We start from the raw sequence: 15,749 nt of genomic DNA, 5'->3' as shown, positions 1-15,749 counted from the left end.
ATTTTTATTTTTATTATTCTTAATATTATTCGATACGTTTGAGTTACAATTTAAGGTGCCTTCAAAATAAAACCGTTTTAGGAAATACGGATTTACGACATTGAGTGTCGTATCGGTTTACGGCAACATGGCAGCCTGCTGGCTCGAGCTGAGCTCCCGTCGGCTCTGACCGGTAGAATCTATAACTTCATCATGAACGTACGGGCGTCCAGCACGAGACCAGCAGGTCGGTAACGCACGGCTCGTAAAGATGATGTGCTTTGGGAGGATTTCGGCTCTGTTGTGCCGCAGAGCAGCAAACGCTCCCTGGGCAGTGCCCGCGCGGTGTGCTGGCGTGTGCTGGCTCGAGCCTGCGTCATGGCGGCTCAGACACACACCTGTCACGGAGTGTACGAAGTTAAAAGAGTCTCAGGTGGGACTCAAGTGGACTGACGGCCGCGTCGCGTGCTGGAGGGGCCTCCTCCAGCAGGTGAAACAGACTCCCTGGGACAAACAAGGAACCGAGCTGCTTTACCGGGGAGGTCACGCGAGGTCGGTGGCCAGTTTCCGGTCACTGCTGTCCCCTAAAGCACGAGGACTCTGCAGCGGAAAGAGCGAGGAGACGCCGGACAAGAAACCCGACCTAGGTGAAGGTGCAGTACCGGGACACGGGCTGTTCAAGTTTAAAGAGCTGGTGAGTACAGAGCTGACACGAGATGGAGATGAATAAAACCAACGCACCCGTGTGAGGTCACTGGTGGAGGGCGGGCCAAGTTTATTGTATTGATCCATTGAACAGCCGTTTAATTCATCTTTAGTTACCTATGTAAGATAGTTGATGGCTAAACACTTTAATAAGTTAAAAATGAAGGAAGGTGACATTAAAGTGGCAACAAGCTTTAAATACTAAATGTGTAATTGTTAATATTTATTAACAGCCCACTAAGTGAAATAAGGTAAGAATGATGATGGAATTGAGAAGTCGAGCATGAGATTAGTGATTTAGTATTACCGAAGGCAATGCAGTTCAAAGTGCTTCAAGTAAGAAAATAAACACATGTATATATGTATATATATATATATATATATACACATTTACATGAGATCTACAACAATGCAAGATGAAGGTGTCTGTTTAAGGTTTGCCAGTTTAGTTTGCTTTAGCCCTCTGTTATGAATTTCACAGATGTATACTATATATACACCCAAGATGTGTTGCTAGAAAAGGTTCAGGCTGATTTGTCTGACGGTGTGCATCAATGTTTGTCAGATTTACATACATATGTTTTACCTATCTGTATCTCATCTGTTTTTGTTGCAGTATGAAAATCCATGGACAATCCCCAACCTGTTGTGTGTGAGTCGGATTTTACTGGCTCCCTTCCTGGGTCACCTGATCATACAGCAGCACTTTCACCTCAGTCTGGCTCTGTTTACCCTGGCAGGAGCTACTGACCTGGTAATACGCATACAGACGCTCCCACTAAAACATTTGTTTGCTGTGTGAAACACACACACCTGTACAGAAATGTACTGCTGTTCTGGGTTTAGTTCAGTTTTTTCTTAATAAGAAGAAACTTAGTTCCCATTTAACATATAGGAACTAAGGAAGTTATGCAGATTAGCTATTGAAATAGTTGCATTGATTGCATTTCCAGTCAGAATTTTTTGACATAAATGCACATTAAGACAGTTTTTTTTTTGTTTGTTTTTTCCTGCATGGAGACCTTTGAAACAATATTAACATACATTACCCAGCTTTAAAACTTTTGAGACACTGGAGTTGCCTGTTTAGACCTTTAAAAGATGACACAAGCTTTTTTCCCCTCTCAGTTGGACGGTTACATCGCCAGGACATGGCCCACTCAGAAGTCAGCGTTGGGCAGTGCTCTCGACCCGTTAGCTGACAAGATTCTCATCAGTGTTTTATATCTCAGTCTCACCTATGCAGAACTGATACCAGGTATAAGACTTCCTGCCCTCTACGTCCATTGCCAAATCAAGAGCCGTTAAATGTCTACAAGAGGTATTATTAACAATCTAACAAGATTATGAACTGTGTTTTCTTCTGTTTCAGCTCCACTGACAGCCCTCATAATTTTCAGAGATATTGGTTTGATAGCTGCTGTCTTTTGGGTTCGATACAAGACTGTACCTCCACCGGTGAGACACATTACATTTCACTCCAAACACTTGCACAAAGTTGGACTTTGGTATTTTATGCAAAAACTTTCCTGAATGGCGATTAAAGCAATTCTGGGGAGGTTTTGACAATCCCAAGTAGCCCATTTGTGCATTTTAAGAATGAATCTCTTCTAAAGCACAAGGCACATGCAGTATACTCTACATGTTGCAACATATTTTAATGAGCAGCAACTGTTTGCAATTACTCTCCCAAAGGCATCTTTAATGTACTTTGCATATACTATGGCTACTATACTTTAGATTAATTTAGGAAGTACTTTCGATCTCTTTCCTTTTTCCTGCAGGTGACTCTTAGTAAGTTTTTTAACCCCTGCTATACCACAGCACAACTCAAGCCTACACTCTTCAGCAAGGTGAGACGCACACAACCACCCACTCTGTCAGTGCTGTTGGCTTTGAACATTTTGTACACTACAACACTATTTGGAGACAAAGAAGAGATCTTACGGCGTTTGATATAATGAACAGGATTTAAGGGAGTCTTATCACTCCTACAAAACGGCACCACAATTGAGTTAAAGTAAGAAAGACTGCAACAACTTGACATCATCAGTGATGTTTTCGCCCTTTGTTTTTCAGACTCTCTAAAGCAGATGCTAATGGCTGGCATGGCACAACTGCTCTCCAGTGAATTAGCAAGTTGTAAACAGTTTGTGCAGTTTCTGCTCCACGTAGACATGTAAAACTAAACATGCATAAACATCCATGTATACTAGGCTACAAGTAGGTGTACGAAATCTTTAGCAGCAACAAAAACGCGTTTCCTCATTAGGTCAAAGTTAAATACATCTTAACTTTTGTAGAAGAGTGTTGTTAGGTAAAAGTTAAAGTTTGAAATGGCTTCTGTATTTGTAGCTAAAAAGGTATTATGTTTATGTTTGAATACATGTTTAAAAGTGGAAGATCCATCAATTATTCAGTGGTTAACAATAATTCAGGGGTTTATAATCGATACATTAAATGAAAGAGAAAATTGTTTGTTGCAGCCTTAACCGTTTTGCACAGAAAATTCCGACCATAGTACCTGCAGATTTTGATTTCATTCATGTTGGACGTCTAATTAAACACTACCTAATCTGCAAACACTGCTCCTCCATGAGAGCTGGCACCAAATGTCATGAGGAAATTAAAACTTTCAGTAGTTTTTTGCATGCCAAATAAAAGTGTGTGCTCTACTTTTGTGGGAAATAAGATGTAAGCACAAGCCTGTTCAGTCTGCACTCCATTAACACCTATTTGATCCCAGCTTCATCTCCCTGGTTTTTACATAATTTGACAAACCTGCCCATCATTTCTCAAGTTGTTTATTTATCTGTTGAGCTTTGTTTTATAACTTCAGAATTAATAAAGCAAAATCCATTTTTGCATGCATAAATTTGAACATATTATGTTCCTCCAAATAAATTACCATTTGGATGCTAATGTGGTCTAGAGTATACTTAACAAGGGTGCAAACACTGGTTTTCATTTTACCTCCAAAATGGATTTCCTAATATGCTGATCTTGTGGTGAACAAAGAGGTGCAAACTTCAGAATAACTTTAAAACACATCCTTGTTGCTGCACCACAGGAACATTCAGTTGCTGCGGTGCATTAGTTTCTCTTTAGTTTCTCTATATAGAATGCAGTCACGGAGAAATTACAATGGCAGGCAGTAGAAGTGAATTTATTTGTTAAAAGAATAAAATGTATATGTGTCTAAAATGTATTTATGCATTCATATTGTTCCTCTTCTGATGTTTTATTTCTTTTTCTCTAAGGTGAACACAGCCATCCAGCTCTCTCTGGTTGCAGCTTCTCTGGCTGCTCCAGTCTTCCAGTATACAGACAGCATCCTGCTGCAGTGCTTATGGTAAAGCATAACGCGACAGTACATATGCACACAAACACAGGTCTCATCCACTTGACCTTAGTATCCACGATGGCCTTTTCTTTTCAGTCTAGTGGTTATAATAACAACGTCAACAGAAAAAAAAAGCGATGCAAATGGTTTCATCTCAGTCAAGCACATAAATGCTGTTTGTTCCAGCAGGGTGTTCAGGTTAAGTGTGCTGACTCATTTCAGGCTACACCTCAGCGTGAGCTGGAGTAGAAAACGGACTCAGGACAAATATTTAACCCCCATTATTATGCAGATCTACTTCAGCAGACTGATGAACTGACTGACATCGTGTCAGGCGTCTGTCATTTAAGTCCTTAAAAATATTACTACATTTTTAATGACAATTGGCACAGTTTTGAGCATACATGTGTTTATGAGTTGTAGACACCTTAGTGGTCAATTACAGTTACTGAATTATATTATTTAAATAATGTATATAATTAAATTTAAACTTAAAGACTCTTTATTGTCATATACTATAAAACAATGCAGCATCATTACCAGTAATTCAATTATTGGTACTTGGAGCCAACTCAACTGTACTGAAGCAAAACAGAATAAATAACAGAGTAAAAAATATATAACAAAATAGAATAAAATGTATAAAATTCTAGAAATAAATGAATAGCAGAATAAAAGTAGTAAAGTGTATATGTGTATACGTTTATATAGTGTTTGTGTGTGAGGCAGTCTGATGGCTTGTGGGTAAAACTGTCTCTGAACCTGCTGGTTCGAGTCTTGGTGCTCTGGAACCACCTGTCAAACGGCAGGAGTGTAAACAGTCTGTAGCTGAGGTGTCTGGGGTCAGAGAGGATCGGGCTGGGCCTTCCTCCTTCAGCACATGGTGTAACTGTCCTGGATGACAGGCAGCTCAGACCCTGTGATGCGCTGGGTTGATTTTTCGATCTAGACATAGTAAATGGAGTTATTTATTACACTTCCATTTAAATAATACGAAGATTAATTTTCTTGTAAAAGTAAAATGATGTATTCAATCTAATTAAAAAAAGTAAGACCAAAATATTTTGCTCCTGAAATAGAATTGATTTGTCGTTCCTGATACTACCACTGGGGGCAGCAAAAGTCACACATTCTCAATTTAATTGTATCACTAAGTTATACTTCTAATCTATATTAAACTATATGGAACTGGAGGATAAATAATGATTCTCCACCACAATAAAAAGAGCTTCCTAAAATGTGATTAGCATTTAAAACTAAATAATTTAAACAATCAGACATCCTGAATGAAGCTGGAGTAACCGATAAGCCACAACATTAAAACCACTGACAGGAGAAGTTAATAACATTGACCATCTTGTGACAATTCATTGTTCTGCTGGGAAACTTTTGGACCTGGCATTCATGTGGATGTTACTTAGACATGTACCACCCACCTAGACCAGACCAGACACCCCCACCCCATAGCAATGACACTCCTTGATGGCAGCAGCCATCCCCAGCAGGATGCAGCCTGACACAGACACACACACAAAAACACTTTAGGAACAACTAAAAAAACAAAACAAAAAAAAAACAGCACAAGGTGTTGACCTGGCCTTCAAATTCACTAGATCCTAAACTGATCAAGTATCTGTAGAATGATCCACAGAGGCCCTTCCCCTCAAAGGCCCCCCACTAACAACATTCTGTTTCCAGACACCACAGGACACCCTCAGAAGGCCCATGTCCACTGTTGTGACTCTGATGAGTCACAACTGTTTTGGAGGCACAAGGGAGACCTACACAATATTAGGAAGGTGGTCATAATGTTATGCCTAATCGGTGTATGTTGTTTATTGTATTACAGGTATGTAACAGCGGTAACTACGGCCGCATCAGGATATAGCTACTGGCATTACGGCCGCAAGACTGTCCAGGTGTTAAACACCAAATCACCGTGATAACCAGACCTGGAGACACACCGAGAGCAGAACAAAAGCAGGAAACAGCCACTGCAGAGACACTGATTAGCTGTGGCAAGAGGACAGACATACAGATGGACAATCGCCACGAGCTCTGAAACCAAGTAGTTGTGACAACCATGTATGAGTCGCCATGGCAATGACACACGGAGACCAACTGAGGCCGCAGATGGTTTACTGCAACACTGCGGAAACGCCTAACAGCAGCTCTACCAGACTGGTCTGGAGACAGATAAAAACAGCAAACACAAATATAGCCCATCCACCCACTCCCTGAAACATACACGTCAAATGTACGTCAAGTTATCCGCCAGAAGCTGCTTCTTCTTTTTCTTTTTTTTTTTTTCAATCAATCAAGAAGTTGCAATGTCTCGAATCATTGTCACATGATTGTCAGTTTTGTAAGCCGGTGATTTGATTAAAAAAAGAAAATCTGCTTTGGTTTGTCTGCGAGTGTCGATGATTTTTTTATTTTATTTTTTTTTCCCCTTCAGGGAAGAAACAGATGTTAATCTTATCAGACACAAATCTGACAGCTGATAAATTTGAAACCAACAATCGGGGGATTGAAAATTGTGCATGAAAGGCGATGACAGCTTGGCAGGGCTACACAGGACCCAATCTTTATAAATATAATCCTAATACCAGAGCTACAGGTTAATCTTATTAAGTCGAGTCAGTCTATTCAATTCTATATTCACACTAAAAATCCCTTTTCTATGTCTGAGTTATCAAATGTTAGACAAAATACTTTTATAGACCTCATCCTGGTGACAGAGCCATTAACTTCAATTTCTCTTGCTTTGTGGAAGAAACAATAAGTAGAGGGAATAAATGTTAATTAGATGCACACTGGGATTTTTTGATTTTAATCATATTTAGTTATTTTAATTGTCCTGTCATCAGCCCTCTTGTGAAAATAAGACCCAACATAGCTCCAGTTCTTCGAGTCTAAGGATCAATACCTGCCCAATAAGCCAAAGGTAACATGAAGGCCCGGGGAGAACATCAGCTGCGGTCATATCTGACACGGTAGCTCATTTATTTATATATTTTTTCCCCCCTCCCTCCAGAAAACTCGTGCGACGAAGGGGAAACGAGTTTGCGCAACCTTTTCAACTCCTCCACTTCTTTCACAGCAATTTTCTTCATCACTCCGCCGATGCTGCTTCATTACCGAGCGTGTGCCGGTGGCTGCTGGGAGTTGTTTTTCGTGGCCTTGTGTGGGATGTCTGCTCATTATCTCTCGAGTGAATAATTTAAAGAATCTCATTCTAGAGCGGATATCTGTCACTTGGAACAATTTGGTACCTACGCTCATTAAATGATTGTTTTAAGGAGTCCTGGTGGCTTCTTTCAAAGGATGGCAACTCTCTATTTGATGACACAAATTGGAAGTGTAACATTTGGAAGGACTGTTTGATGCCTTCCAGTCTTTTCACGCAGTGTCAAGGAAAGCTCTTTGATTAGAAAGTAGCCAGAGAAAAGACAAACCTGTATCTTCTCGTCAGGCTCACGGTGATGGACCTAAGTGAGATGCATGCGATCATGACTGACTCTTCAGTGCGAGTAAAGTAACTGAGTAGGAGTTTAAACAACAAAGCTGAAGTCTTTCTTAAGGTTTACTACATACTTTCACCCATGGCTGGTGGTTTTTCTGCCCCTCTGCCCACTTATCCTTGCATATTCTCATATCATATTGAGCTGTAGCCACCTTGGTCTGTTGATGTCCTTACTTCCCCTCAGATCACAATCAGAACTAATCAATGTCCCCGTCAGGAAATCACTGCTCAGTGTGAAATGCAGACATTTGTGTCTGCTGTTCTAAAGCTGTCGTCGTTTCATCCACAGAAGGACGCAGGGCAGACCAGGACCAGGATTACAGAAACTTCTAATTCATATTGTGGAGGCTGATTAAAACCCACTGCAGGATGATTGACGTACTGTGCGTGTTTTCTGCATGCAACGGTGACGGTCTGCACTGAGTCAAATTGCTTTAGTTTGGTTAATTTGTCAAAGAGGCAGTTTGCCTTGCAGGGAATACATTAAGTCACTGTAAGGCCTCTCTCAACCACTAGATGGAAGGACTGGAAAGAAACTCTACAGATGCTTTTACCTTAGTGTAGTGGTGGCCTTCAAATTCATTATGGAAGAAGGATGCAGAGAGTTTTTTTTAATAATTTACTGATCCCTCCTTTTTCTGCATTTGACTTCATTTACATAGTAGTGTGTACACTCGGAGCCGTGGGCTGCAGTGCTCAAGGAGCAGCTCAGGGGGTTAGGTGCTTCGGCCCCAAAGCTGCTTCTCCAAGGACTGCGCCACAGCTCCCCAAACTACCCCCAGAACTCAAACTGCTTGTAACAAAGCAGCTGCCCGGGCATTAAACTGTGCATAATTCTATTTTTATATTTATTAGACAAATGCTGGATTTAGATGTTTTCCATTACCAGTGATTTAAGATTTCTGTCTGATCACAGCTGCATGAAAACATTGTATTTATCATATTTTTCTTAGATACTCTGATACAGTGCCACACACGGCTCTAGGCAACAACTTCATCTTAGTTAATAATGTTTCTGATACAGTATTTGTAGCAAGTCACAGTCAAGTGAGAACCACACAACGTGATGTATTTTTATGTGAGTAAACGTCAAGGAGGCGAAGGAGACGCTAACTCTTCTGCTCGTAACCACCGCCTGCTCAAGTGTAGCAAATGCGCAGTTGAAGCGTTTCGGCGTTTCCAGTGTTGCACGTTTTGCTCTGCCGACATACTGAAATGCACTCAAACTGCAATTTAGTGAGAATAGCCGCAGGTAAAAGAGCTCGCTTTGTCAAAAAGACACCCGGAGAGAGGGGTGGAGGTTATTTTAGGTCAGGGAAACAATGATTTGAATTTCTAACACTTTGTGGAAGAGAAATATAAATGACAGATTAATCAATAGTGGAAAAAAGAAATTAGTTTAACTGGGATTTGGCTTTTTTTTTTTTTTTTTTGGTAAGGCCGCTCAAATGTTGCAGCTGCACGGTATTAAATCACTAACGCTTCCGCTCGAACTTTTCCACCCTGAGAGGAATATGATTCTCTTGTAAATATCAGCAAGTGGCTGCTCAAATGTAGCAACTGCAGTCTTAAAGGATTTCAATATGTCAGTGACGCATGTTTTGCCCTATTGATATATTGAAATGCGTTAAAACTGCCATCCAGTGTGAGAAGCTGCAGGCAAAAAGGTTCGCTTTATCCCAGAGAGACCTGGAGAGAGAGAAAAATAAGGCGGAAAGTATATAAGTGTGACTAGAAAACTGAGGAGCCTAAAGAGTGACGCAGAAGCTGCTGTTTATTTTTGCTTTTTCTACATTTCCGTTATTAATGAACGGTAATTTGTCTGTCAGAGAATAGCTGTTCTTCCATTTTTGACAAGAAGCACTTCGATCTAACCACAACCAGTCTCTAAGGACCATCCATGCTTTGAGAACATGAGTCTAGCTTTTAAAGCCGCCGCAACAAACGGTGAAAGAATCCCTCCGATGCTGATACAGATGACTTGGTGATGGAGGCGAGAGCAGCCAAATGTGCCTTCACACTTCACAGCCCAGCTCTCCAGAACCCACAGACAGGCTGAATCACACTAACAAGGATAAACTTTGGATCTGTATGCTTATGTCAGCACTGGCCTGGGGCTACCGTTCGCTGTTTCAGTCGGTGCTGCAATCAAGTCAGAGGAACCCTGTCTCCTCCGGAGATACAGTAGACGAGGCTCAGCTCTGCTTATCTCCGGAGAAGCTTTTTGCTATCTTGATGCTATTACCGAGCAGGAAATAGGGTTAATTTGAATCCAAATAAGCAGAATGATTTATTTGACTGGGATTGTGCATAAAGTCGAACCAGGAAGAAAATTCTTCAATTGCTGCTCTATTATTCACACATTTTTGTCTGCTCACAACTCATAGAGCCGACCTGTCATCTACTAAATTTACTAATTGTTCAAAATTTGCAATGACTTCTGTCAACGGATTATCCTGTCCGTGCTTATACTATGTGTAACGGTTCTTCACATACTCAAGTGGAGGTTTCATTTGTTTCAGTCAGGATTTAAAACCATTGCTTTCTTGGCACCTTTGGTTCATTTCAGTCCTCCACTGATCCATCTCACCTGCTGTGTAATGTTTGGCTTTTCTTCCTAGTGTGATGCTCTTCATACCGTGTTTGCTGACGTTCCCTCCTGAGCGAATGATGGCAGTCCATCACAATATTTGACAAGAAATTTCAGTCTGGACCTGAGAGGTGGGCAGACCTGCTCACATTCCCATCCATCTCTGCAGAAACTCATTGCTAAGAGAACATCTTCACGCAGTTGTCACAGTGTAGTCTTGCAATGTGGCAGCGCTCGCACTCTGAACCACAAACTATTCTGCAGACCGTTTTCTTCTAGACACCGTTTCTTGAGACAAAAGTTGTGAACAGACCCTTTTATAACCGCTCAAGGAGACTTGAGGAAGCTCAGAGGGGCTTTTTTGGGAAAAGACTGCAATTAAAAGGAAAGGCTCTTATCAGATCTGTGACGGGAGGGATGCTGCTGCCGCAACATCCGAGTGCACTCGAAATGTCTGTGTCCACGACAAGTAAACATGCAGGAATCTTCCGGTTGCTACACAGCTCTGTGGGAGCGCTGCCTTTTGAATGTGTGCAGGCAGCTGCCAGAGGTTTGGAGCCAAACTTCACTTCAAACTTGACTGCTTATGAAACCCACTGAATCAGAGTCCTTATAGTCCTTACAGCGGGCCTACACACACAGAGCTGCACCAATACAAATCCATACGGGTGCCATGGCCGTGCACAAACACACACACACGCACACAAACGCACACGCTCACGCACACTTACGTCTTTTCTGGTCCTGAAATAGCTCTCAGCCTCCCACTCTCCCTTATATAAGCTCCCAGCACGGAGATCTGCTGGTGAAGACTGGGGTGCGCGCATGTGTGTGTGTGTGTGTGTGTTAACGCATGTGCCTGTTTATGTGTGTGCACATCTGCCTGAGTTTGTGTGAGTGCCAGCGTGTGGGCAGTAGGAGTGTCTTGAGTCGTGTGTGTTTTTCTGCAAGTGTATGTAGGTTTGCCTTTGTGGAAACGCTTGTGCGCCTTTCTCTTAGCGGATTCCTGCCGGTGGTGCGGCGAATTGTTGAAGGAAGAAGAGTCTGTTTTGGCCATCATCTGTTGTGACAGAGATGAGGTCTGATGACATAATTAGAAAGGAGTTTTCAGGGGCGACACATTCAGTTGGGCAAAGCGGCTGGAAACAAGTGCTAGAGTAAGAGTATGCGACAGTGTAACACATTTTTAGCCAAGATCATAAAGGAAAGGAACAATATCTCTTATGTACTATTTTAATTGAACATGTGTAAGGATGTAAGTTGTTATTTTAGTGGTTAGAGAAGCAGCTTTGGGATTGTGAGGTAGAGGAGAGAGAACAAAGTCCTTGTTCTGTTGCATAATACGGAGATCCGTCATAGTTACATCTATTTTTTTTTTCTTGTTTTGCCAGAAACTGAGCTGTCTGCAGTGTATGCTGGGCTTGTATTGTGTAAGCCATGGAGACTGCTGCGGCAGGACGCAACAACACATTTTATATAAAAGAGATGTAGATCCAAGTGAAGACAATGGGTTAAACTTGAGCTGAGTCTTAACTTTGCGGGTCTACTGGGTTGAACTGTTTGTTTGCAACATTATTCGATCGTAAATTATTAATGCAGAAGAGAAATCTGTAGGAGCAATCTGTACACTCAAAACTGCCTTAAACAGGCAGTAATAATGGCTGCCGTGTGTTGTACCCACCCGAGACGAAACCTCCCATCACTGCCATGTTAGTTCCTCGAGCGGCTTTGTCTCATCTCACCAAGGTGCAGCACAGAGCACCTTAACTGCTCTTTTGTGCTGACAGCCGTGAAACTGTTGAGCGCTCCCCCTGTGTTTACTGAAGCAAGGCGCCTGCTGTGTTTACGTGTAAACTATCTTGGATTGAAAAGTGTGGAAGCAACAGTTTGCTCAATTTGCTCACCAAACATTCTGCACCAGCAATCGGCAACGGGGCGCTGCCGCATCCGGATGTCAGGGGTATCTGTGAATCAGAAAGAGAATTCTGAGTATGCCTCAGCTCTAAGCGGTTTTCATTAGAGCGTATTTCCTGTGAATATTCATTGGTTCCAAAGGCAGATGAGTGTCAGCTAACACTTTCATTTGCCACCAGTGTCCCTGTGAAATCCGTGATGGTAATTTTATTTATGCATGTATATTCCGCATCTGTGCAAGCAGGATGGTGTCTTTTTGAAGTTAAGGACAACACGTGGTTTTCTCTTCTCCTCTCTGTCTTCACTGACTTTCAGTTTCAGTTATTGTGGGCATCTGCACTGTACTGAAGCTCTGCCAAAGTCTGAATCCAACTCATTCCCGTATTTCTAAATAGTTTATTCGTATCAGTACGTTGAATTTGCACCACGCATAATACTCTGGAAATACATCTTAATATAACTGCATCCTATTATTTTATTATTTCCATCATCCTTTAATTTGGGCCATAAGCCGTGCTGGGTTTATATTATAATAAACCTAATACAGTTATTTTCACGGTAAAAAATGTCCCTTAAAACAGCAAAAATAATACAGCCCTCTATTTAGTTCACAATATTATCAGAAATGGAAGTGAACATGAATATATGCCTCTACAGTATATATTGAGTCATTTCTTTAATGAATTTAGTCTGACTTTAAAATTACTCTTAACACAAGATCATCTGCTAACGCTGTAAATGTCAGAGTCATTCACTGACAGCATATATTCAATTTTTAAGACGCGTGATCCTCCACCTCCAGGTCTGTTTGAACAGGTCATAACTTAAAGTGAGCATGAACAGCTCTGACCTTATGAGCACGAACGTCCCCTTTTGCGTCCTAAAATAATCTGCCGTTGTAAATTCTCCACATAAATCTGTCCCTGCTCAGAAACCTGCAGTCCGATTCGTGTTTGGTGTGTTTTGTGGTCTCTCACGTCTTTTGTCATGAGTACACTTCAGTACTCGGCTCAGTCAAATTTGCAATTCGTCCATATGTTCCCATGATGACAGATAACGACGCTGAGGTAACCTGTGTTTTCTGTACATCCACCGCGTCTCTAACAATATGTTCACTTTGGATATTTGCCGATAAATGTTGCTCTTGCGCTGACTAACAGTATCACACAGTGTCATGGCAACATGAGTCTCTGCTCGTGTCTTTTCGTGCACTGAAGTGTGAGCGTGTAGGAGGCTGCAGGCTGGTAAAGTGGACCTTGAAAGAGTTTATATCAAATATGTTCCGTATTATACTCATGTGTAAGCCACTGTGGAGGTTAAGGGGCTACGCTGGGGCATTTGTAGCATGCTCTGCATGCTCTCCCGTGGAAATGCAGTATTTCCATACATGCATGTGCGTAGGTTCATGTGTTAAGGCAAACAGCTTTGTGGTTAGGTGGCGGTGTTGTATGGCTTTTTCCGTCCACTATTGTCATTTAAGTACACTTAAACCAATCACAAAATGTGAGAGTCATCATTGTTATTTTTGTATTCATCAGTTTTCTTTCACAATACCAAATCATTTGTGAAAATATTTTACAGACAAAAAGTTGAACCAATTGACCAGACACATCTGACTACTTCTTGTCTATCTCTGCTTTTGTTTTCGTCCAGTCTGATCTATTTTATTTTCTTGGAAAGCATTGGAAACGGCAGATTAACGACGACATCTTTGTCCAGAGAATGTGGAAGCTAAATTCAGTCATTATGAACTTGTGAAAATTAGGTTTTAATTCAAATTTTGGACTTTTTGTATCAAAATGACCTTACGATGCAGCTGGATTCTTGGAATTTTTATGATATTCTGAAAGCATATGACCATCCAACTAGCCAGGCTTCAAGCTATGCAGTTGTGGTGGATCCTTAAAGATGTGGACCGTCAGGGTCCTGCTGCTGTCAGCTATGGTTGTGTTTTGTGTGTATGTGTGTGTGTGCGTGACACACTATCATGTTTGACCTGGCTTCAACTTTTTTGGACACTCCAATGACAGACAAAGTGTTTGTTTTACTGGAGGTCCTTGAAATGATGACGTCACCAACAACACCGAGCCCTTGAGCAACATGTCGACGGCAAATTGCCAAAGATACAGCCGACAACGCTCGGCCGTTTTATAGCTTTTGTCACTGATGCAACATACAGTGTGTTTCAAAGCGGAAATTGTCCTCACAAATGGTTGGCTGATGCATCATGGTGCCAGAGGTGTAACAAAAAAACACTGAAGCCATTGGAACTTTCATGTCTCGTCCGACACCTAGGGTCTAGAGTCAGATGTCAGCTTGTAACTTTAAAGCACCGGCTTCTACTGAAAATGGCTTGTCGCTCTCTCACTGCTAGCGTGATCACACCATAAGACTTGTCCTCCCAACATCCTAACTACATAGCTATCTACACTGACTGCTTGCTAGCTTTCAAAGTTCCTCAGCGATTGGATTGTTGTGCTATTGATTGATAGCCCTTGATAGACGGAAGGTTTATTAAATCACCCACAAAGTATGGTGCCTGCCCTTTCCAAGGTTTTCAAGAACAGCTTCTGAGATGGTTTGGTGTAATCTGGCGTTGTACGTTATTTTACCTATTGTGATTTTCTTATCTTGTTGTATCTTTCTATGGAAACTGGCTTCAAAAGACCAGATAACTGTCCAGACCGGACGTTGTCCAGATAATCCAGTCCTCTTTCGACAAAACACGTTGCTAGTGAAAACAGAAATCTGTAAATAATCGTTTCCTCCATTCCAGCAAAGACAGATAAATGTATTAGCCAACACTTTTATTGGCCAACAGTGTCCCTGCAAAGTCAGTGCATACATACTTTCATGAGCATTGAGTTGTATTTATATATCTTGGTTGTTTGGTGCTGTTCAAACAGAGCGTCTTTTACTGAGATTGCTTTTCAGAAAAGAGCCAGATTTAAATCCACAGCTTTATTGTCAGACTTGACACACAGGGACACACATTTCAAACATTCATTTGGTCGTGTCCATCTTTACATTCACACTCCCGGTCACTTATTTACTGGACTTGTCACTGCACCAACGCTGCCAGTTTCAGATTGTGTATTTAGAGGAAGAAACACATTGTGAGTGATTTGTGCCCGTTTGTGCTTGACTGTGTTTTTATTTCTCTGAACATCCGTCCAATATTAAGTAACTCAGCCTTCACCGTCTCACCCACACTCTTCCTTCCTCTCTTACAATAAACTGGGTTTGTAAACACAATAGACTGAAGGCCACACTGATTCTTTTAGTGCAGTATATGGTCAAAAGTATGTGGACACTCCTGCTTTTCAGTTGTTCCCAATACTTTTCTTCACAAGCCCATTCTTTCAATTCGCGGAAGTTTTAGTTGTAAATACAATGGTATTTTATAGCATTTTTCAAACTTTGTGGGCACAGCTTGAGGAAAAGCCATTTCCTGTTTGAACCACATCTGCCTATGAGGGAGACCTGGGACCTGTTTGACATTTTCTGTCATCACTCAGAAACTATTTGAATGGCTCTTTTGATATAAAAACATACAGTAGGTATGTGCACCCCTTGATAATACAGCTGATATATTCTCACTGATAAGGACAAGAATATAATATTAAATGTAGTGAAGTTAGAGTTTTAATGGTGGTGAATATATGTCTTATTAGTCTCAAATAAAAGCACGC

The 15,749-nt window shown here is 41.3% G+C and overlaps 1 protein-coding gene across 1 annotated transcript; it reads left to right on the top strand.

Annotated features, from left to right (window-relative positions):
* The first annotated feature begins 96 nt into the window (after window positions 1-96).
* Window positions 97-6,432, top strand: crls1 (cardiolipin synthase 1). Its single transcript, XM_084562089.1, has 7 exons — window positions 97-673; window positions 1,301-1,438; window positions 1,813-1,942; window positions 2,057-2,142; window positions 2,469-2,537; window positions 3,945-4,036; window positions 5,877-6,432. The coding sequence occupies exons 1-7, from the start codon at window positions 251-253 to the stop codon at window positions 5,968-5,970; spliced, it is 1,032 nt and encodes a 343-aa protein (XP_084418215.1). The 5' UTR covers window positions 97-250; the 3' UTR covers window positions 5,971-6,432.
* Window positions 6,433-15,749: the final 9,317 nt, after the last annotated feature.

The sequence above is a fragment of the Chelon labrosus genome (genome assembly GCF_963514085.1).
Source record: "Chelon labrosus genome assembly, chromosome: 15".
NCBI lineage: Eukaryota > Metazoa > Chordata > Actinopteri > Mugiliformes > Mugilidae > Chelon > Chelon labrosus.
This window is presented reverse-complemented; position numbering and strand designations above follow the sequence as displayed.

What these genes read in the sequence shown, in the direction of transcription:
- crls1 (XM_084562089.1), top strand. Translation starts at nt 251, where the DNA reads ATGATGTGCTTTGGGAGGATTTCGGCTCTGTTGTGCCGCAGAGCAGCA. An exon ending in TGTTCAAGTTTAAAGAGCTG is followed by an intron (nt 674 to 1,300) that starts GTGAGTACAGAG and finishes TTTTTGTTGCAG; the next exon opens with TATGAAAATCCATGGACAAT. An exon ending in CTATGCAGAACTGATACCAG is followed by an intron (nt 1,943 to 2,056) that starts GTATAAGACTTC and finishes CTTCTGTTTCAG; the next exon opens with CTCCACTGACAGCCCTCATA.